This window comes from Eubalaena glacialis, chromosome 7 (assembly GCF_028564815.1).
Source record: "Eubalaena glacialis isolate mEubGla1 chromosome 7, mEubGla1.1.hap2.+ XY, whole genome shotgun sequence".
Classification (NCBI taxonomy): Eukaryota; Metazoa; Chordata; class Mammalia; order Artiodactyla; family Balaenidae; genus Eubalaena; species Eubalaena glacialis.
This window is the reverse complement of record NC_083722.1, coordinates 78,288,219-78,312,867: the sequence shown is the minus strand read 5'-3', so window position 1 is coordinate 78,312,867 and position 24,649 is coordinate 78,288,219. Positions and strand designations below refer to the sequence as shown.

Here is a 24,649-nt window from a genome sequence, read left to right as displayed (position 1 = left end):
TAATTAAGATATTTACTATCTGGCCCTTTAAAGAAAAAGTTTGCCAACCCCTGGACTACAAGTTAGAGGGCCTGATGCAAACAGGAGCCAGGAAAACAGCAAGCCCAGAGTGTCCAGGCGGAACAGGCACACACTTCACCTATGCAGCTGGTGCCTGACACACCCAGCTTATAATTGTTTTTCAAAAAAGCATGATATCCCAAACCAGCCAGCCCTGCCCCTCACGTCCTGCCCTCTCTACCCTCCAAAAGGAGCAGCAGCAGTGAGCCTTACCTTTGTTGTACATGTTCGTTGGCACTTGAACGTCGCTCAGGCTGATGTTCACAGGCAAATTATTAAAATGGTCATTTGGGGCTAAGATGAATTCCTTCCCCAGCTCCAAAAAATTCCCATCTTTGTCCCTTTCATTTATCAGCACGGCATTGAAGTATTCATACTGAAAGAGAAAGTCAAAAAACATGACATGTGGCTTAGGGAAGAAGGCTGTGAACTCAGATGGACCTGGGTATGGCTGCGGGCGGGCTGTCCCCTACACTTGTGGATTCTGTTCTAGTCACGTAATCTGTAAGTCTTTCACACCGTCTATGGCTGCTTTTGCACAGGTGTGATAGCACCATATAACTATTTCCCAATGTCATTAAGTACTCTTGAAAAACATAAATTTAAGAAGCTGCTTAGTACTTCCTTATGTGAATATAGAGAAAACTGCCCCAAAACATTTTAATTCTTTAAAGTTTGAAGACAGACCTTGCCTTTATTCAGCCTACCTTTAAGTAGAAGGAGACTGGAAAACAACAAAAATTAAGTAAATATATAATATATTAGATAGTCATACTTGTTGTTCTAAGTGCTTTCCATATGTTAACTTATTCAATTCTCCTAACGACTCTATGAAGTAGGTTTTATGAGTATTCTAACTTCACAAATGAGGAAATTGAGGTAGAGAGAATTTATGTACGCTGTCAAAGATTACACCACCGATAAGCAGAACCAGAATTAAAATACAGACAGTCTATTTCCAGAGCCTGTGCACTTAACTGCTGTGCAGTATTGCAAGATGGTAGATGGCAGGTGTGGTTGGAATTATCAGAGCAGGAATTTAAAACAACTGTAATTAATATACTAAGGGCACTAAAGGAAAAAGTAGAAAACAGGTAAGAACAGACAGATAAGTAGAGAGACAAATATTCTAAGAGAAATAATCAAAAAGAAATGTTAGAAATAAAAAACACTGTAATAGAAATGAAGAATGCCAATGGGTCATCGCCGGCCTGGATACAGCTGAGGAAATAATCAGTGAGCCAGAAGCTATGTCAGCAGAAACTTCCCAAACTGAAAAGCAAAGGAAAAAATGAATGGGAAAAAAGGAATAGAATATTCAAAAACCATAGAACAATTACAAAAAGTGTAACAGATGTGTAGTGTAATGGGAATACCAGAGAAGAAAGAGAAAAGGGAACAGAAGAAATATTTGAAGTAATATTTCCAAAATTAATGACAAACACCAAACCACAGATCCAAGAAGTCCAGGGAAAATCAAGCACATGAATATTAAAAAAAAAAAAAAAAAAAAATCTACACCTAGGCATGTCATATCCAAAGTGCAAAAATCAAAGACAAAGAGAAAATCTTAAAGGAAGCCAAAAAGAGGAAAAAACCTTACCTACAGAGGAACAAGGACAAGGATTACCATCAGACTTCTGTTCAGAAAACATACAAGCAAAAAGAGAGTAGCCCGAAATACTTAATGTTCAAAGAAAAGGCCTACCAACCTAGAATTCTAGAATCCAGAAAAATTATCCTTCAAAAGTGAAAAAGAAATAAAGACTTCTTCAGACAAAAATTAAAGAAATTTGCTGCAAATAGACCTGCCTTGCAAAAAATGTTAAAATTTCATTAAAGGGAGGGGAAACTACACAGGTCAGAAACCCAGAAAAGAGTGTTACAACAGGAATAAATGAAAGTAAAATATTTAATTTTCTTATTCTTAACTGACCTGACAAATAGTTTGATCAAAATAATAATAGCAACAAATCGGATTATTATAGTTATGGATAAGTGAAATGAATAGCACAGTGTTATATTACCCATGAAGTGGTACAAGATTATTTGACAGTGGACGTGAATTAGTTGTAAATGTATATTGTAAACTATAAAACAACCACTAAAACAATTTTTAAAAGAAGTATAAATGCCAAGGAAGGAGAAAATACTACGTTATGTAATATGCTCAATTAAAACCAGAGAAGGCATAAAAAGAGTAGAAGACCAAAAAAAAAAAAAAAAAACACAAGGGCAATGAATAGAAAACAGTTACAAGTATGGTACATATTAATCCAACTATATCAATGCTCACTTTAAATGTGAAGGGTCTAAATAGATTAATTAAAAGATAGAGATGGTCACAGTGGATAAAAAAGAAGAACCAACTATATGCTGTCTACAAGAAACTCACCTTAAATATAAAGAACAGGTCAATTAAAAGTAAAGGGATAGAAAAAGATATACTATGCTAACATTAATCAAAAGAAAGTCAGAGTGGCCATATTAATTTCAGATAAAGCAGACTTCAAAGCGAGGAAAATTATCAGCAAAAAAAGATTGGCATTACATAATGATAAAGGGGTTAATTCTCCAAGAAGACATAACAATCTTTAATGTGTATGCACCTAACAACAGAATATTAAAGTATGTGAGGGAAAAAAATGATAGAATTACAAGGAGAAACAGATAACATGCTACTAAAGTTGAAGACTTCAGTACCTCTCTATCAGTAACTGATAAATCCATCAGGCAGAATACTGGTAAGGATACAGTTTGAACTGAACAGCACAGCAATTGAATCTAATTGACTATAGACTAATTCATCCAACAACAGCAGAATGTACATTTTTCTCAAGCTCACATGGAACAATCAAAATGACAGACCACATTCTGGGCCATAAAACACACCTTAACAAATTTAAAAGAATAGAAATCATACAAAATGTGCTCTCAGACCACATTGAAATTAAACTAGAAATCTATAACAGAAAGATAGCTGGACAAATCCCAAAATATTTGGAGATTAAACAATGTATTTCTAAATAACACATGGGTCAAAGAATAAGTCTCAAGAGAAATTTTAAACTAAGTTAAAATCAAAATATAACCTGTCAAAATTTGCAAGATGCAGCAAAAGCAGCGCTTACAGGGAAATTTACAGCATTCAATGGATGTATTGGAAAAGAAAAAAAGATCTAAAGTTAATCGCCTAAGCTTCTATTTTAGGAAACTAGAAAAAGAAGAGAACATTAAATGCAAAGTAAGCAGAAGGGGGAAAAAACACTTTTTAAAAAATCTTGCTGAACAGAAATCAATGAAATTGAAATCAGGAAATCAATGAAACTAAAAGTTGGTTCTTTGAAAAGATTCATTACAGTGAAAAGATATAAAGCAAAATCATCAAAGGAAAAGAGACGCATGTGCTGAAGTCCAGAGCAATCCAGATGTGAGCTTCCAAGATTTCTCTCCCAGCACAATTACATAAGATGTACAAATTCTTCCAGCAATGAAGGGATGACAACACATTCGAAAGGTTGCCTACCAGAGAGGCTCAACAAAAACTCAGTGCTGGGGCTTCCCTGGTGGTGCAGTGCTTAAGAATCTGCCTGCTAGTGCAGGGGACACAGGTTCGAGCCCTGGTCCAGGAAGATCCCACATGCCGTGGAGCAACTAAGCCCATGCACCACAACTACTGAGCCCGTGCTCTAGAGCCCGCAAGCCAAAACTACTGAAGCCTGTGCGCCTACAGCCCGTGCTTTGCACCCAACAACAGAAGCCACTGCAATGAGAAGCCCATGCACTGCAACAAAGAGTAGTCCCCGCTCGCCGCAATGAGAGAAAGCCCACGCACAGCAACGAAGACCCAATGCAGCCAAAAATAAATAAATAAAATAAATTTATTAAAAAAAAAAAAGGACTCAGTGCTAAGGATTTTTACTGGGTGTTGGTCACGTAGCAACACTAGTTACCAACTTAAGCTAATTGATTTTAAGGAATTCCACACCTAGCAACTATAGAGCACACATTCTCTTCCAGATCATAACAGTGGGAATTCAATATATGATAATGATACAAAAAATATCAATAACATCTATGAAAAGATGATATCTAGAAGAATCTTAAAGATTTTGAAATTAAACAACACACTCCTTAATAATACATGTACCATGGAAGAAAATGACAGAAAAAGTTGTAAAATTTTGAAATAAATGATAATAAAAAAAATATTTGTAAGATGTAACTGAAACAGAAATTAGAGAAAAATTTATAGATTTTAAAGCTTAGCATAGAAAAGGAGAAATTTTTAAGATGAATAGTCTAAGATACTACCTTAAGAAGACAGAAAACAAGAACAAATAAAACTGAATGTTAAAAGAAGGAATAAAGTAATCAAGATAGGGACTTCCCTGGTGGTGCAGTGGTTAAGAATCTGCTTGCCAATGCAGGGGACACAGGTTCGATCCCTGGTCTGGGAAGATCTCACATGCCATGGAGCACCTAAGCCTGTGTGCCACAGCTACTGAGCCTGCACTCTAGAGCCCCCGAGCCACAACTACTGAGCCCACGTGCTGCAACTACTGAAGCCCGCACGCCTAGAGCCCGTGCTCCGATACAAGAGAAGCTACCGCATGAGAAGCCTATACACCGCAATGAAGAGTAGCCCTCGCTTGCCGCAACTAGAGAAAGCCCACGTGCAGCAATGAAGACCAAATGCAGTCAAAAATAATAATAATAACAATAATAATAGAGATAAAAGCAGAAACCAATAAAACAAAACAAATAACAGGGAAAAAAATCAATGATATCAAAAGTATAAAACCCTAGCTAGACTGATGAATAAAAAAGTAAGAAAGCACAAAATACGAGTCAGGAAAGAAAGAGAAAACATTATTAAAGAGCTGACAGATAATGAAAAGATAAGAGAATAATATAAACAACTTTATACCAATATTTGACAATTTGAGTTAAACGTCAAATTCCTTGAATAACTGAAATTACCAAAATTGACACAAAAAGAAATATAAAATATGACTGGCCCTATGTATACAAGAGAAATTGAATTCACAATTAATAGCCATGATAAAACAAACAACTCCAGGTTCAGATGGCTTAAATAATGAATTCTATCAAATACATAAGGAAAAAATACAAACTATCTTACATAAACTCTTACAAAAAATTAGAGGAAGGAATACGTCCCAACTTATTTTATGAGGGCAGCATAACACTGACACCAAAACCAAACAAGAACAATTTTTGGAAAAATTACATGCTATTATCACTCATTAATCTAGATCAAAAATCTTAACAAAATATCACATCAAATCCCCTATCATTAAAAGGACAATCCATCATGACCAAGTTGTATTTATCCCAGGAATTCAAGGTTGGTTTAACATTTGAAAAATCAATCAACACAGTTCATCATACTAACAGAACTTTTTTAAAAAAATCATATGACCAAATAAATGCAGCAAAAAACATTTGAAAGAATCCAACTTTTGTTCATCATAAAAACTATCAGGAAATTTAAAATAAGATAAAAAGTCCTCAACCTGATAAAGAGCAACTATGTAAAACCTACAGCTAACATTATATTCATGAAAAAACACTGAATATTTTTCTCCTAAGATCAGTAATGAGGCAAGTATGTCTTATCACTTCAATTCAACATTGTACAGGTGGTTCTGGCAAATGCAGTAAATTGCATGAATGAATGAGTGAATGAGTGAATGAATGCCATACATGTTGGAAAGGGAAAAAGCTATCTTTTTCTGCAGACAACATGACTTTCTATGTAGAAAACCCTAAAGAATGCACATAATCTACTGTAACTATTGAGTTTAGCAAGGTCACAGGATATAAGATCAATACACCAAAATCAATTATATTTCGTTGTACTAACAAAGAACAACTGGAAGAACGACAGCATTTACAATAGCATAAAAAGCTTGACATACTTAGGTATGAATTTTTAAAAACATGTGTGATACCTGTATGCTGAAAACTACAAAATATTTCTGGGAGAAATTAAAGAAGTCTTAAATAAATAGAGAGATATACCTTGTGCTTAAGGATTGGAAAACTCAGTATTAACATGTTAATTCTTCCCAAATTGATCTAAAACTCCAAAGAAATCTCAATCAAAATCTCAACAGGCTGTTTGTAGGAATTGCTGAGTTAACTGTAATTTTACAGAGAAATGAAAAGGATCTAGAATATCAAAAACAATTTTTAAAAAGAAGAAAAAGGTCCAATGACTCACATTTCCTGAATTTAAGTCTTACTCTAAACTTAACTAATCAAAATGGTGTGGTATTGACATTAGAGCAGACAAACAGATCAATGGAACTGAAGAGAATCCAGAAATAAAGCCGCACAGATACAGTCAACCAATTTTCAATAAATGTGCTTAGAAAATTCAATGGGGAAAGTATTTTCAACAAATTGTGGTGGAACATATGACTAACCATATGAAAACAACATCCTCAACCCCTAATTCACAACATACACATATTCATTCAAGATGGCTGAAAGACTTAAAATGAAAAAGCTAAATCTATAATATTTGAAAAAACAAAAACAAAACACGATGAATAACTTCTGCTGCTTTCAGGTAAGCAATGATTTCTTAGGTTTTAGAAAGCACTTACAATTTTTAAAACTGATAATTTGGACTTTATGAAAACTGAAAACTTCTGATCATCAAATTCACTATTAATAAAACAAATAGTAAAGCCATCATTGAGGAAAAAGTATTCATAATACATACATCTGACAAATAACTTGTACCAGAATATGTAAAGAACTCCTGGGGCTTCCCTGGTGGTGCAGTGGTTGAGAATCCGCCTGCCAATGCAGGGGACACGGGTTCGAGCCCTGGTCTGGGAAGATCCCACATGTCGCGGAGCAACTGGGCCCGTGAGCCACAACTACTGAGCCTGCGCATCTGGAGCCTATGCTCCGCAACAAGGGAGGCCGCGATAGTGAGAGGCCCGCGCACCGCGACGAAGAGTGGCCCCCGCTTGCCGCAACTAGAGAAAGCCCTCGCACAGAAATGAAGACCCAACACAGCCAAAAATAAATAAATAAATAAATAAATTTTTTTAAAAAAAGAACTCCTGTAACACAACTTAAAACACCAATTAAAATATAGGCAAAAGATTTGAACAGACACCTTACAAAGGAAAGTATACAAATGGCCAATATACAAACCAAAAAGTGTTCAACATCATTAATCACAGAAGTGCAAAATAAAACTCCATCATTGCTCCAAAATGCAATTTTACACCCACTAGCTAATATTAAATTTTCTGAAAATACTAAATGTTGGCAAGGATGTGGAATAACCAGAAATCCCATACATTGCTCGTGGAAATATAAAACCTTTCAAACCCTTCGGAAAACCATTCACAGCTTCTTGTAAAGTTAAACATGTATCTACCATATGATCCAGCAAATTCTACTCCTAGGTATTTATTTAAGAGAAATGAAAACATATAAATTAACAAAAAAGCCCAGCCTGCTTGGTTAAGGCCAGTGCCATTATGGTTCACTCATAGGCTCTCCAGAGACAGCTTCAAAACTGCCATTTAATTGAATAACCTGCACAACCCAGAATGAAACTGAAGGAAGGATGAAAACATAAGCAGGATTTTGCTCAATGGTGCCCATCCTTCACCGCAGACGACTGTGTGTTCTGCTCCTCCCTAATCCATTTGTCCATTCTGTATTGATTTTGAAAAGGCTGACTCAGTGCAAACAAGAAGAATCACTTCTCGGTCCTTGGAATTCATTGCTGGAATTATGAAGCTCAGTGGCTTTGTCCATAGGAGAGAGGAAGAGATGTGTTAAGCCTAAGTCACCTCAGTATTTCTGAGTCCCTGTCACCCAGGAGGTGGGAGTAAATTAGTTCTTTTGTGAGTATATCTGATCACCTACCAAGTGTGATGGGGCACAAAGGAAAGTAATCCAAGGGACGAAATGTGGCAAAGAAAACACCAGGAACAAAATGGTAGGTGTGCTGTTTCCCCAAACCTGGCTTGGCACCAACTCAGGATGAAGTAGTCCAATGAGTAAGTGTCTAAAAGTGACTCAGTGGGGCAGGGGTAGGAACATGTTTTCTGTGAAGGGTCAGACAGTCATACTTTAGGCTTTGCATGTTATACAGTCTTTGTCACAACTCTTCTACATTACTGTTGTAGCACGACAGTGGCCAGACAGTACATAAAATAATGGGTCTGGCTGTGCTCCAGTAAAACTTTATTTACCAAAGATTTACAAAATTACAAAAAGGATTTGGCCTGTGGGCTGTAGTTTGCCAACCCCTGAAGGAGTGTGTTATGAGATTTTCAAGAGACAGAAATAAAAAAAAAAACCTCTGGCTGGAAGGAATCAAGCATTACTTTCATTAAAAAGTATTTGAACACAATACTAAACAAGAAGAACAAAGTTGGAGGACATCAAGACTACCTGTAAAGCTACAGCAATCATGACAGTGCTGTACTGGTGAAGGAATAAACAGATCAGTGGAACAGAATAGAGCCCAGAAATAGACACTCCCATAAATATTGATACAGTCAACTTATCTTGGACAAGGGAGCAGATAGTCTCTTTAACAAATGGTGCTGGAACAACTGGACATCCACATGCAAAAAAATGAATCTAAACAAAAACCTTATACCCTTCAAATTTAACTCAAAATGGATCATAGACCTAAATATAAAATGCTAAACTATAAAACTCCTAGAAGATAACATGGGAGAAAACTTAGATGACCTTGGGTATGGTGATGCCTTTTTAGATACAACACCAAAGACATGATTCATGAAAGAAATAACTGATAAACTGGGTTTCATTAAAATTAAAAACTTCTGCTCTGTGAAAGATAATACCAAGAGAATTAGAAGAGAAGCCACAGACTGGGAGGAACTATTTGTAAAAGACACATGTGATAAAGGACTGTGATCCAAAATATACAAAGAACTCTTAAAACTTAACAAGAAAAATAACGACTTGATTAAACAATGGGCTAAAAAGACCTGAACAGACATCTCACCAAAGAAGTTATACAGATGGCAAGTAAGCATAAGAAAAGATGCTCCACATCATATGTCATTAGGGAAATGCAAATTAAAACAACAATGAAATACCACCGATTAGAATGGCTGAAATCTGGAACACTGACAACACCAAATGCTGGCAAAGACTTAGAGCAATAGGAATTCTCATTCATTGCTGGTGGGTATGCAAAATGGTACAGTCACTTTGGAAGACAGTTTGGTGGTTTTTTATAAAACTAAACATACTTTTACCATACAATCCAGCAATCATACTCCTTGGCATTTAGAGTTGAAAACTTATGTCCATACAAAAACCTGAAAACAGATGTTTATAGCAGCTTTATTCATAATTGCCAGAACTTGGAAGCAACCAAGATGTCCTTCAATAGGTGAATGTGTAAATAAACTGTGGTAGAGACAGACAATGGAATATTACTCAGTGCAAAAAAAAAAAAAAAATTATCTATCAAGACATGGAGGAACCTAAATGCATATTACTAAGTGAAAGAAGCCAATCTGAGAAGGCTACTGTATGATTCCAACTATATGACACTCTGGAAAAGGCAAAACCGTGGAGACAATAAAAAGATCAGTGTTTGCCAGGGGTGGTGGGGAGAGGAATAAATTGGCAGAGCAGAGAGGTTTTATTTTTTTAGAACCATGAAAAAAGTCTGTATATTATTGATAATGATATTGATTATAATGATGAATACTTGTCATTATATATTTGTCCAAACCCACAGAATATAAAACACCAAGAGTGAACCCTAAGGTAAATTATGGACTTTGGGTGATTATGTGTCAATGTAGGTTCATCCTTGATATAAAAAAAAGTACCATTCTGGTGAGTGATGTTGATAATATAGGAGGCTATGCATGTGTAGAAGCATATGGGAAAACTCTGTATCTTCCTCTGAATTTTGTTGTAAACCTAAAATTGCTCTAAAAAAAAATAAAGTCTCTTTTAAAAAAGTTTTTGAGTAGCATCTCCCTACATATTTATTTATAACTCATGTGTACTACCTACCAACTATTATACTAACATGTGCACATTATACTATAAAAATTATAATAGAAATTACAGTGAGTAGAAATAAAAGCAATGTATTCTTCTTGGGCATCCCAATGGCTCATTTTGTGTACCCCTGGGTGCAGCACTTCTCTGCAGTGTCCCAAAGCAGCATTTCCAAAGTATGATCTGTGTAAGAGAAAGCCATTCCATGGAATACTGATAAGGAATAATTTTTCTGAATGTGTGCCATGGTGAACAAAGTTTGGGGAAAAAGCTGGGGTTTTAGAAAAGGTAAAAAGATTTTTCATTTCAGGAATTCTCAAGGCCTTTAATTCATTTAGAGAGTACTCTATGTGCACTTTGAATATCTTGGGCGAGGGGTGTTGTATACAGCCTTCCTCAAATATAGCTGATCATGCAGTTGTCCTTCTCAGCATTTACCGTAGAGGTCACTTGACAAATACTCTCGTGATTGTTTTATCAATGCAACTCCCCCATGAGACTAGTTCTGCAACTACAAGAATTGTGTCTCTCTTTACTCACTGTTGTATCCCCAGCCCCTGGCATTTATTGGTTGCCTAACTGATGAAAGGACCAATGTCCAAATCCTTGTGGTTACCAGGTCTCTCACCTGAGCTGCATTTCCACAGACCTGTATTCAGAATCAACTCTTCAAGGTCCTATGGCAGCAGGGAAAGTTCTCAGCAGGTTAGGAAGATCATGCTGTAAGCAGTGTCTCCTATGGCCTGGAGAAGGGGAGCTGTAGGAGACCAAGGTCATACTGCTGTATGGCCTCTGTCACAAATCCAGACAGAAGACTGTGTCCAGAGTATGGGGTAAAGGTGATTCCAGAAGCTGCTGGAATTGCTGGTCTGTGCTAATCACCTTAAGATGAAGAATACAAGGCAGGAGCTCTGTGATACCTCCATGACCCTGCAGCTCCCCCAAGAGCCACCTGGTCATCCCCCTGCCATGGACTCCCTCTCCTTCAACACCACTGTCACAGAACATGTCAGTCTTCAGTTCTTCCTTCCTTCCTTCCTTCCTCCTTCCCTTCCTTCCTTCCTTCCTTTATTCTTTTCTTTCTTTCTTTCTTTCTTTTTTTGGCTGCGTTGGGTCTTCGTTGCTGCGCGCGGGCTTTCTCTAGTTGCGGCGAGCGGGGGCTACTCTTTGTTGCAGTGTGCAGGCTTCTCTTTGCGGTGGCTTCTCTTGTTGCAGAGCATGGACTTCAGTAGTTGTGGCGTGTGGGCTCAGTAGTTGTGGCTCACAGGCTCTAGAGCACAGGCTCAGTAGTTGTGGCGCACGGGCTTAGTTGCTCCGCCAGCATGTGGGATCTTCCCGGACCAGGGCTCGAACCCGTGTCCCCTGCATTGGCAGGCAGATTCTTAACCACTGCGCCACCAGGGAAGTCCCAGTCTTCAGTTTTGATAGGGATGCCATCAAGGAAAAGAATTCATTGCTCCACCCCTCCACCAACTGTAGAATCCAACTGCTCAGGTCTGCTCATTGACTCAGCTAAGACTCCTGTCACCAACTAGGGTAAAGCTTCAGATTCAACAGGAAATATCGAGAGATGACAAAAAGGCTTCAGTCTGTGTGCCCTCTCTAACTGATTGGTGTGACTGCCTATATGTGTTAAGAAGGCTTCTGAGGTAGTATCTCAACCCAAGGAATGAATGTATGCTTTCCTTTTAATGGTGGCTCAGCCTCTCCCACACCATCCACATCCTTGAAAACTCATTACTGCCTGGTTTAGCGGTTGGCAAACTGTTTCTGTAAAGAGCTAGATAGTAAATATTTTAGGTTTTGCAGGTGAGACACTTTCTTTCGCAACATTCTATTCTGCTGTTTTAGCAAAAGTAGCCAAAACATAAAAAAATGGGTGTGGCTGTGTTCTAATAAAACTTTATTTACAAAAACAGGGAGCTGGCAGAAAATGCCTGCAGACCTTTGTTTCCTGAATCCTGTCCTAATTCTCTCTTTAACTCTTTCCAGGTGAGAGGCACCTAATCCCAACGTCTTCAGGCAGTACTTCTCAACTCAGGCTTCAGAGCTCTTCAACATCCAGATGCCCAAGCCAAACCTCAGAACAATTAAATCCGAACCCCAAGGTGGTATTTTTTCAGCCTCCCCCAGTTATTCCAACGTGCAGCCCAGGCCAGACGCACTATTTCCAAGGGCAACTTCTGCTTCCCCTTCCTGCCGGGTAAGCTGCAGAACAGAACTGCAAGGCGCCACCACAGAGGGCCTGCTTCATGGGTGGAAAGTAACTGCTCCGCACATTTTGGCTTTAACGAAATCCCGCCTGTAAAGTTATCTCACTGTTTTCCTGTGTGTGTGTGCGGTGGAACCAACCAACTGTGAAATCCCCAGGAGGTGGGCCTGTGCTTCTCTGCTCACTTACTCCCCACGGAACCCAAAGACAACTCTGACTTGGAAAATATAGCCCAAGGGTTGGACCCAGAACACAAAGACACTTACTGAGCACCCATTCAGTAAGTAACTAGATTGGTCAGGGTTCTCCAGAGAAACAGAACGGGGAGGCAGGGAAAGAGAGAGGTATTGATTATTGATTAGAGGAACTGGCTCATTTGATTTTGGGGACTGCCAAAGTCCAAATCTGTAGGGTAAGCTGGCAGACTGAAAATTCAGGTAGAAGATAACATGGCAGTCTTGAGTCCAATTCCACAAGGCAGGCCAGGCAGGCTGGAAACTCAGGCAGGGTTTTCATGCTACAATCTCAAGACAGAATTGCTTCTTCCTCAGGGAATCTGTCTTTGCTCGTAAGGCCTTCAGCTGACTGGACGAGGCATCCCTCATTATGGAGAATGATCTACTTTACTCGCAGTCTACTGCTTGCAAATGTTAATCACATCTAAAAAATACCTTTACATGGCTACATCAAAACTGGTGTTTGACCAAACAACTGGGCACCATGGCGTCATCAAGCCGGCACGTAAAACTGACCATCACAGTGATTGTCCCCTCTCAGTGGACTGTGGCCTGCCATTGGGCTCAGGCCGTCTCCTCATCCTCTGCCATCTACCCAGGCAGCAGCCAGAGTGATGGTTTAGAAACATGAAATGGACTGTGTCATTCCCCAGTGGTTTCCTGCCACCCTCAGAATAAACCCTTCCCCAGGCTTTGAAAGACTCTGTGGTCCGGCTGTGGCCCACCTTGCCCAGTTGGTCTCCTCCATTGACCAGCCTCTCACTCTACTCCAGCCCCACTGCTCTCTTGTTACTATCTGAACAACAAGCTTGTTTCTACTTTGCCCCAGTCTCCAACCTTTCCAGGCAGTCTAGACCAGTGCCCTGGGATTGCCTGAGGCACTCACTCCCTCAGTCTTTATAACAAACTCTGCTATTGGCCCAAGTAGGTTTCTGTCACTGGCGAGCACTGAGTCCTAACCAGTACACTCATCACATCCTGATGGTGAAGGACCTCCAGGAACCTCTCGGGAAGACATGCCTTCAGCATCCCAGGCCCCATGTGGGCACGTGCCTCCAGCCTAAGTGGGTCCTTGTCCTTAAGAACATCCCCACCTGGCCCTATTACTGGCTTCAATCTCTACCAACCCAGTCCTTTGGACCAATTATCACCCATATTTCTCTTCCTGACCTTTTTGTGCCTCAATTTCCTCACCTATAAAGTGAAGCAACTATGAATTCTTCACTGCTGCATGTTAAGCTCCCCTCACAGTGTCCAGCACAGGTAGGAACTCAATAAAGGGCAGGTTAAGGGCTCAATCTCAGCTGCAAGGCCCAGGGCTCTCCCATCTCCCAGAAGCCTTTCTGCTTCCCTGTTACCCTGCTTTCTCTGATCTCCTCTCCCCTCAGGAAATCAGTGGGTTTTTTGGCCCTTTTCATCATGGTATGCGTTCCCCTGGAAACCCTTAGAGGGTTTGTTTTGGATGGTGAGCCCTCTAAGACAAGAAGGCACCCACGTGTCCCTGGATTTCAGGAGCATTGGTCTATCCCAGAGACACCACGCCTCTCTCATCTCCACATCCCTGGCACCAAGCACAGTGCCTGGAGGTCTTTGTCAGGTGATGGGACGAATGAATGGATACATGACTCCTTGTCTGTACCACTTAGGGAGACATTTTCATGTTTCACCACCAGCTGGGAAGAGTCTTCCCACTCCTTGCCCAGAAGTTAGTTCTAAGCCAAGGGAGGAATCTGGGTGGGCCTCCTGATTTCCATCACGGTGCCTCCCTCTGCCTGGGTTTCACCCTGAACAGGGTTCCATTCATGAAGCAAAAAGCCAGTCAGTATGGCAACAAGAGGAGGGGTTTTGGAGCCCGATGCCAAGAGTGGAAACTATGCTTGCTTCCTAATGGCACCCTCACGTGTCTGTGACTCAGTTTCTTTCTCTGTGAAAAGGGGATGGAGATGCCTACCTTTCTAGGTCTTTTGGAGAACTGAATGGGGTAAACGTACAAAAGCAATGGGCATAGTGCCCAGAGCAGTCTCTTAATATGTTCTGGTTCTTTCCTCTTTTCCTTGTTTTTTCTCCTTCCCTGCTCTGGGATGATGGCCAGCTTTTTACAACTTAGATTAAAAAATAAAATTAATAGGAATATTAGTTCCAAATGAGCCAAGCAATACCAAACTCCCTATGCATGTGTATCCTGTGGGGAAGTGACATAGACTGCTACTCATCCAAGCCCCTCTCCAAAGGTCTAGTGCTATCCGGTTACTACTCAGTAATCACATTTTCCCCTCATATATGAAAATTGATTTTTTAATGATCTGTTCCAGAATATCTCTAGGTATTAATGTTACATTAACTCATTTATAATTCCCCAAGTGTCACAGTTCCTTTAAAAAACCAGATAATGAATATCCCTCTCCCAGCCATCTGGAATCTCTGGCCTCTGAGAATACTCAAGTACGAGTATTAAAGGCCTACTTAACAAGCTACTTATGTAGGCCTCGGACTGCAGCTCACTGCAAGGCTAGCTAGCCACTGGCATTTCATCTTAAGAGCTGTGGAGTGGAGTGTTTAACTCCAGCATGCTGGGTTCAAATCCATAAAATGGTATCACAACCACCCCCCATAACAGTGGAGTCATCATGAGGAATAAATAGATAAGGGAAAGAGAAAAGAAAGAAAGAAAGGAAGGGAGGGAGGGAGGGAGGTTGGGAGGGAGGGGAGTGCGGAAGAAAGAGAGAGAGAGAGAGAGAGAGGGAGAGGGAGAGAGAGGCGGAGGGAGAGAGAGAGAGAGAGAGAGGGAGGGAGGGAGGGAGGGAGAGAAGAGAGAGAGGGAGAGAAAGAAAGAAAGAAAGAAAGAAAGAAAGAAAGAAAGAAAGAAAGAAAGAAAGAAAGAAAGAAAGAAAGAAAGGAAGGAAGGAAGGAAGGAAGGAAGGAAGGAAGGAAGGAAGGAAGGAAGGAAGGAAGGAAGGAAGGAAGGAAGGAAGAAAGAAAGAAAGAAAGGGAGAGAGAAAGAAAGGGAGAGAGAAAGAAAGAAAGAGAAAGAAAGAGAAAGAAAGAAAAAGAAAGAAAAAGAAAGAAAGAAGTGGTCACTACTGAGGTGGTCACTACTGAGGTGGAGCTGACTGGCATACAGATGGCAGCGGGAAACGTTTCAAAAGACAAAGCAAGAACACCGTCATCTCCCACTCACCAGTGGGGGCTTCCTCAGCACCCACTTTGCCCACCCCCCACCTAGCACCATGTCACCTCCATTCCCTCCACCCAGCCTCACTGGTCTCTGTTATTCCCTCCACTGCTCCTTGATCCTCAGTCCTTGTGACCTCCGCCCACACTGCTCCCTCCGACCAGAACACTTTCTCCACCTGTCACCTACAGAATCCTCATTCCTCCTTAAATCTAGCCCAATTATCACAACCTCAGGGCAGCCACCTCTGACTTTCTGGACTGGGGACATCCCTATCAGGCGCTCTTGAAGTCTCACGGGACTCTGGTGCGGAGCACTTAATTGCAGGGGTCATCATACACTTATCTGATTATTTGATTGACATGGCCTCCACTCTACAGTGTGACATATGTTTTCAGGGATCATAGCTGTTTCTTCTTGTGCCAATGTAATCCCAGCACCTAATACAATACCTAGCACAGAACAGGTATTCAATAAAGATAAATGAAGGAATATGAAGGGAAAGATATCTCACTGCAGCAGTGCCTGGCACTGGTTCCCAAGACATGGTGGGAACTCAGAGGGGCTGAGGGCAGCCAATAGTGAGCCAAGCTGTGGCCCAGAGAGACGGGTCTGAGGGTCCAGGCTCCTCTGCGGCTTATCTGGTTGACTGCTCAGTTTACCACTAGGATAGGGGACCTCTCAAGGAAGCTGGGAACCCCTCTGTAGTCCCCAGACACATGGGCACCCCAGCCTGCCTGGGTCTTCCATCAGTCTTTTCATTAATCAAATGATTTTTGAAGGCCTTCTAAGTGCTACTTCTAACCTTGCCACCCAACATCCCCACCTGCAGCCGAAATGATTCTTCGGAAATTAAATAAAGCTGTCACTACCCTGCTTAGACAATGGCTTCTCATTGGCATACAATAAACCCCAAGGCCATACCTGATCTAGTTTTTTCTTGCCTCTCCAACTCAATCAGACACACAGGCCATCTTTGGATCTTCACACAGGCCAAGCTCATTTCCATCTCAGGGTCTTTGTATTTACTGTTCACTCTGCCTGGAATGTTATTCCTCAAGAACTTTACATGGTGGCTTTAGGTCTCAGCATAAACACCAGCTTTGCCACAAGGCCTGCTCTAAACACCCCCAGATATATCCTTCTCAGTCACTGTCAAGCCCAGTATAACAGAACTTTGTGCAATAATAGTCATTTTCTATGTCTGCACTGTCTAATGCAGTAGCCACCAGCCACTCGTGGTTATTGAGCACATGAAATGTCACTAGAGTGACTGACTTTTTAATTTGATTTCATTTTAATAAATTTAAATTTAAATAACCACACATGGCTAGTGGCTACCATACTGGACACCAGGCCCAATACCCTGTTGTATTTTCTTTATTGTACTCAATATCTGAACTCTTTTGTTCATAAATTTATGCCAATCTTCTCCCATTAGAATTTGAGCTTCATATAAGACAGACACTTTTGCTGTCTTCATAGCTGGAACCCCAGTGCCTACAACAGTGCCTGGCTGTTGGGAGTCACACAAATGTGCTTTATATAGGTATGCTTGTACCCAAAAAGGTGTTGATACAATTATCTTCATAACATCCATCCAAGAGCAGGGGTTTTCACCCCAGCATTTGTGCCCCAAGCAATTGTGAGATGTGTCACACTTGTTACTGCTTATAGTGGAAGTACCCACATTTGCAAAGGACTGTATTTTTCTAATTCGTTACGAGTAGATTTAAGGTTATCTGAATAATAAGCTCATACCTAATCATCTGTATCCAGACTGATTTTCTTGAGTGGGAGGGAGAGTAGGTGACTAACAGCTGGAAGAGAAAAATTGCATATGGGAGTCTGTCACACATATGAGCATCATCAGTCATTTCCACTCAAGAAAAAAAACAGCAAATATTGGTGAATAATATTGCTTTGGTCTGCTCAGCATCTCTTCTCCCTTGTTTGGTAATGGAACCCCAACACTCCCATACAGGGGAAGATGTCAATCAAGGGGGGGGCTGTCAATCAAGGCAGCCCTGTCAGCCACACTCCAGCATGTGACCCAGGCTGGCCAATCAGAGTCCTTTGTCAGGCAATGTTGTGAATGTTGGGAGAGATTCCTGCACTTTTGGTCAAGGATCACAAGTTACAATGTTCCTGCTTTGGGCTGCCAATGGCCATCTTGCCCCCAACACAGAGATCACTCTTCTGAGAACAAAACCTCATAGAAACAAACAGAGCCGAGAGCTGATAAGGAAGAATGAACTTTGATCAAATGATTCTGGTCAAATCCTTGACTCTAGTCATGCTTAGAGGCAGAGTCACACCTTGGAATGCCAAGTAGTAAGTCGAAAGTAATGCCCTTTTGTTTTTTATTCTAATTTGCCTGGGTAGCTGAAGTCCTGACCAAGAGATCAGACGCTGTCATCAACATCTGCAGTAAGACTGGCTTCCCTGAACCTCAGTTTTCTTCACATGTGAAAGAGGGACAAAAACTTCCACTTTGTTAGTTTTTCTTTTAGAAGTGATGAAATTTATCCTAAGATATGGAAGTGCTTGATGGAATTCAAAGGACCGAAGGAAGCCAGGCCTCAGGAAAGGCCTGGTACCACAGTCAAGCCATCAGGCTCCTGGGCCAAGTTCTCTCACTTCTTTCTGCTCCTTTCTGGTGTTTGCACCAGTCTCTTCTATACAGACTGGCTTTCTTGGCCCACTGGTTCACAGAACAAAGAGAAATACCCATAGCTTCTCCATGTTTACACCTTTCTATTCAGACATTGGGCCAAAATACACTGAAATTTTTGATCCAATTCCCAGATCCTAGGAGAGGGAATCTAATTGGTCCACCCTTTGTCAGAAGACCACTAATGATCCAAACAACAATAATGGGGCAGGTGGAAGGGTAATGGGGTCCAGTTGTACAGATACTGTTCTTGGGCTCACCCTCATGAATGAAGGGGCTGTAGAGCATTTTATATGGACTTACTGAGCTAACATACTGTATATGAAATCATCAGTAAGAAATAGTGGATGGTTACATGGCTCACACTCAAGAACTATAAGTTGAATCTGAACATGTGGCCTCTAGGTCCAAATGAGAAAGCCAGCTTATAAGACTAATCATCCTATAATAAGCTCCTTTAGTGTCCAATAACGAGACTTCCTTGGTTCAAGTAAACAAATTCACCTATGAATTTGAATCCATAAATAAGTAGCAAAATGTGAAAGAACAAGACTCAACTAGGGCACTGGGTTTTAGAGCGTAATGCTTTATGCATGACAATGCCCCTGACCCTAAGGCAAATCCAGATTTTGGGTGCTACATATTAGTAGTATTAAACTATATTTAAAATAATCTGCCCAAGTTGTTCTTCAAAGGAACTCTCACAGTTCCCAATAGACTAAAAAAAAAAGTTTCTTCACAAAGCCCAATTTAAGTAAGAAATAAATCACCCCCTAGTTTCTACATCATAATAGCTTTGCCATTCCCACTTAGAAGAGTTAAGAAGCAATTAAAAGAGAGACACAGACTACTCGGACTCACTATCATGATTATTACTGCAATTTAGAATGTTCTAGCACTTAATACTGCAGTGGTCCAGTTGCTCTGGTGATTTACTTCTTCATTTCTCACAGGATGTTAATTAGGGGAAGAGACATAAAGGCCACAGCATACACCACACAAAAGGAGGTGACATCCATCTCCAGTTACCAAGGTAACAAATTATACTAATGTCTTTTCCATCACTACCCAGCATCTTAAACACAGAACTGCTTCTCTGATAAAGAAAAAAAAAAGTGATAAGTGAACAAGTGTTGTTACCAGTATTGTGCCTACTGTGCAGTGCTGGGTTTCCCAAAGACTAACTTAGTATATGCTTGAGGTGGGGATTACATGCAGGGGAGGTGAGACAGGGACAGGTTAGAGAATGGAACGGAGAAGAAATATAAGCTTTTCTAGATATATCAAGAATATCTAGAATTTTGCAAAATCTAGAAAAATGGTATTTAACTTTCAGCACACAGAAAGTTCTGTATCATTTCATAAAATGCCAGTGTTATTTGAAGGCACATGGAGGGAGATGTGCCCAGGTACCGTACTGTTTCCTTGCTTAGGATCTCTTACGGTCTTACACCAACTCTCCTTCCCATCTTACTCCATGGGGACACTGCAGCTCAGCGTGATTAAGGAATTGTCTGAAGGTCCTACAGCGAGGAGGTGGCAGAATCCACACTGGAAACCTGATGTGACCAACTCCAACACCTACTGCATTTTTGGTTGTTCTGGGCTGCTTTCCAGAACTGCAGCTTCACAAGATATCATGGAAAAGCAGTCATCTATTACAGCATATAATATATTTTCTTGTATTTAGTGAGTGTTCTGATTATGTTTGAGTGGACTAACCTATTATCTGAATCATAACAGAGTACAGAAATGAGATGTCATGAGTCAAGAAAACAAAAACTAGAGATTAAATGCAATGATACTCCATAGGATTCTGCACCAACTACTCAGGAATAAGATGGAAGATTGTGAGACTGTGATCTTTTTCTCACTCAGCTTTCCCTGTTTATTTTTGCGTTATTGTTTTCACTTCATATGACGATAAGTAAGTGGGATAAAAAAAAATTAAACATCAAAATAAAAAATAATAAAGATGGTAAATCCATTTAGTGCCCTGACACCTTATTTGAGATAATGCTCTGGAGAAAATGGATAAACTCCCCTATGCTGACAATACAGACTGGGAACTACTCTGTGGCAAGAGGAAATGACTTCAATTTCGTCTTGTCAATGGAGGTTAACCTTCTCTGTAACCTTAACAAGGTCCATTCCCACCATGCACACTGTGAAGGCTCTGCAACACGTCACCTAATCAACTGCACCGTGTTATTTGCTTTAGAGGCCTTTACGATCAGAAAACGGAATTTTTTAGGCTCCATGTGTCAGGACATTGAAAAAAAAATCATTGTGTGGCATAGCAGAGATATCTAGACTTAAACTAGCAACAAGCTCTTACAGCTGTCAATGATGTAAATATACACACAAAACCCTCTAAGGTTAATATTTTAAAGCCATTTCAATCCTTCTTCTATCAATTTAAAATAGTAATAGCATTCTCTGAGTGCCAAACTGTTTAACAGGATTCATCACACATTCATCCATTCATTCATTCTCAGTATTTGCTAGGCTCCTGTCATATATTGGGTGGTCAAAGCAGTAGTGCCCACTAAGTATCCTATGTAATCTACATTTTTTAGCATCCCTTATAGCTGGTGTGGGGCGAGTAACTAGTTTGGTCAATGGGATATGAGCAGATGTGATACGTGTCACTTTCTATCTAAAGTCTTTGAAAAGGGGCTATGAATACCCTGCACTGTCTTTCCCCTTGTCATATTCCAGATGACAGGATGGAAGATGCCTGGGTCCCTGAGTCACCCACTGAAAGATAAATGCCCAGGAAAGCTCCTGGTCCCACAATGGCATTTATATAAGCAAGAAATAAACTACGTGTTAATTCCCTGAGGTTTCAGGTTTGTTTGTTATACTGACTAATGCAGTTGAGCACTGGGCTAGGCATGTGAAAAGAAGAGAAATAGTATAAATCCCCACCCTAATTTACTGAAATCAAAGAAAATGGAAAATAAACGTAAATTATGGGTATTAGTCTTTTATAAAAATGTTTTCTTAGATTAAACCACCTCAATTCACATTCAGATCTCCCTGCTCACTAGTAATGAAGCCATTCTATTTGGTTGAAAGCCTTCCATTAGTTTAAAAGCTCCAATTGTTGAACCATCAACATCTATAAGAGTGTAATAAAGGACAAAATAACTAAGTGTTATGTAAGCAGAAGCTATAGCCATATTAACATTCATGAGTTTACCCACCACAGTTCCATTCAGTCAATTTAGAAATACAATAATAAAAATTTCAACTTACAAAGAAGCCAAATGCTTCCCCCCTTCCCCTCCCCACTCGGTCCCCAAAAGACAACTAAGTCTGGAATATCAGTTTCTTTTATAACATCTCAATTCTGCTCTAATTATTATGGGAAGAAATACTATTAGAGGGTTACCAAACACAGCAAATGCAATTTGTTGGGAACTGGAATTGTAACTTACATGCTATTGATATAAATTTCTCCCAAGTGTTACCCTTAAAAGGGAAAATATATTTATCTGCCAACACAACCCAAAGAAACATAAATGTCTGACTGTTCAAAAGGAAAAACTCGTTTTACAAATCCCCATGTATATATTTTAGCATCACTTAATGAAAATTTTGTATAAACTAATAGAGGCGATGTGGTAACGTGCTGTGAGTGTGTTTGTACCCATAAAGATCCACTTATAGAAACTAACACAGACATTGCTTAACCCCTCAAAGCGTAACCTGTCTCTCCTCAGAAAGCTACACATTAATTTAAATTTATTCACTTCATAAGGCCTAGACAAATGGAATTCAGATAAAATCATCTACTGATAGAGTTGCCTGTAGTCGGGGGTGGAATAAGACGAGAATGTCTATTAGCTTTTCAACCGCTCCGGAGAATGAATGCTGTGTACAATTTTTGGAAAAAGATGTAAGGCTGGGCTTGCGAGAACAAATCACTGTGGAAGAACCAAGCACAATTACCAATCATTTAACAGACTCGGGCTGTTTTGAAGTCTTTGATCTCCCCCAGAGAAGCCACAGAAGCCAGGTCACCAAGAAGCCACTCCAAATTCCAGGGCCATTGTGAAATATTAGCCCCAGGTGTTCCAGAGGGTGGTAATAGAGATCACACCACTTATCCATCTGCTTGAGGTTTCCAAGAAATCCTGCAGGCATACTAGGAACACACTGAAAACACAACTCCACTTTGGCTGTGCATCTGAAACACCAGAAGGGAGTGAAAGTTTGGGGGAAGTTGAGGATTATCCCAAAGCTTTGAAAGAAAAAATACATGTGTGGCTTCTCATCAAATGTTCTTCCTGTTTCATTACCCAAGGGCAGCCTGGCCAGAGGCCACCCTTTCATGTTTGAACCCTACATTCTCTTCCTAGAAGCAATGGCAGAAGTGCTGTCCATCTCCAGGGAACCTGGATTCCAGAAGGCCATCAGGAAATGAGCATCTCCAGACCTTGCTGGTTCTTCGCAACAAAGCAACACACAGGATCAGACAGTGTCCGAGGACCTGGGGACTCCTGTGGTCATCACAGAGAGGAATGATCTCAGGCCTATGAGTCAGAAGGCTTGGATTCTCTTCTCTGGATTGTTTTTTCACCTGGACAAGTCTCCAACTTTCAGAGCCTCTGTCTCGCCATCTGTCAACAAGGGATTTCCACCAGGTGACCCAAGGGGTTCCCAACCAGCTTCCATGAGCTTCAGATTCTGGAGGTTGTTCCCAGGCTTTTCAGGCATTTAACACCATCCATCACACTGGATATGGAAGCACAAGTCCACATTTTCCACTGAAGGGTCCGAAATGGAGAAGAAATTAAAATATCCCTGGAAATCAGGAGGCAGCCCAAGTCGACCAGTCATAATCATTAAATTACTGAAAGTGCCATGTTTAAGCTTAAATTTTCCAGGCACATTTTATATTCTATAACTCATTTATTTGTGACCCTGCATTTATGATTTTTTCTTACTATAAGACCCCCCATTTTAGCAACAGGAACATGGATTTACCACCACCCGTGAACTGAAAACAACGCTGGTAGTGGGCCAAGGTAGTAAAATAGGAGGAGAAAGCATAATGAGGTGATCCAAGCAGTAGAAAAACATTTTTGATTGCGAGATGCAGGCTCCATGACTGCAAATCCACATGGCTCTGTATCGAGCAACAATCTCAGAAAAAGCATTTTATCTTCAAAACTCCAAGAAGAGGAAGGATGAGAAATTTTTTAAAAATGCATGTTCCATGTCAGAAATTCTCAGTGCAAGTGTTTCAGGAGAAGCACTTGTATTATAACTTTAGGATTTAGCAGGAAGTTCTAAGCCCTATTATAGACTCTACTTGTGTGAATCTGTGCAGGTATGCAAAGTTTGGGAATGAACAGTTTCCTGTGACTTTCAGATTCTGACAAACAATTGAGAGGAGAAAAAATTCTCCTGGATTTTTATAGAATTAACCCCAAAAGGATAAAACAGCCTGCTAAAGATGGTATGATGTTCAAATGAATAAATAGCTATAGAAAGCTTAACAGCTTGCCCACTGAGCATGTATTACTATAAGATCTTAAAATACATCATCTGACCATTTGCTTTTAAGTGTCTGGACACATGTTTTACAACACTGTTCAAACAATTTCTTCTTTTAATGAAATTCTTTAGTAAAATAATGTCTCTCAACGACAGTTCTGTGGCTACAGGACGCATGGAGTAATAGGAAGCATTTTCTGCTACTGAGTTATGACGTCTCCAAGAATGGAGGGAGAGAGAGGTTGGAGCCACCGCACAGCTCAGGACTCTCAATTTCAAGAAACAAAATCCAAAATGGGGGGAATATGGGAGAACTGAGGCTGGCAACACAGGTAGGGAGTAGGTTCCAGAAAGTTCTATAATTAAGGTTTCCCGAACTCTACTCTTTTTTGTGCCATGATCAATTTTTGCTACACTATAGCACCTGTTATGTTCACTAATTAATCATTTGTATTATGGGCACTTCCCTGGTGGTCCGATTGGTAAGACGCAGGGCTCCCAACGCAGGGGGCCCGGGCTCGATCCCTGGTCAGGGAACTAGATCCCGCATGCGTGCCACAACTAAGAGTTCACATGCCATAACTAAGAGTCTGCATGCCACAACTAAGAAGTCCACATGCCGCAACTAAGAAGCCCGCATGCCGCAGCTAAGAGCCCGGAGTGCTGCAACTAAGACCTGGCACAGCCTAAATGAATGAATGAATGAATAAATAAATAAATAAATA

The 24,649-nt window shown here is 40.4% G+C and overlaps 1 protein-coding gene across 1 annotated transcript in view; it reads right to left on the bottom strand.

Moving 5' to 3' along the window:
• The window catches only part of CACNA2D3 (calcium voltage-gated channel auxiliary subunit alpha2delta 3), a 791,777-nt gene that overhangs the window by 490,554 nt on the left and 276,574 nt on the right, over positions 1 to 24,649 (bottom strand). Inside the window, exon 5 of the mRNA XM_061195439.1 lies at positions 274 to 436. Coding sequence (XP_061051422.1) covers positions 274 to 436 — 163 coding nt within the window. The remainder of the gene's footprint in view (positions 1 to 273; positions 437 to 24,649) is intronic.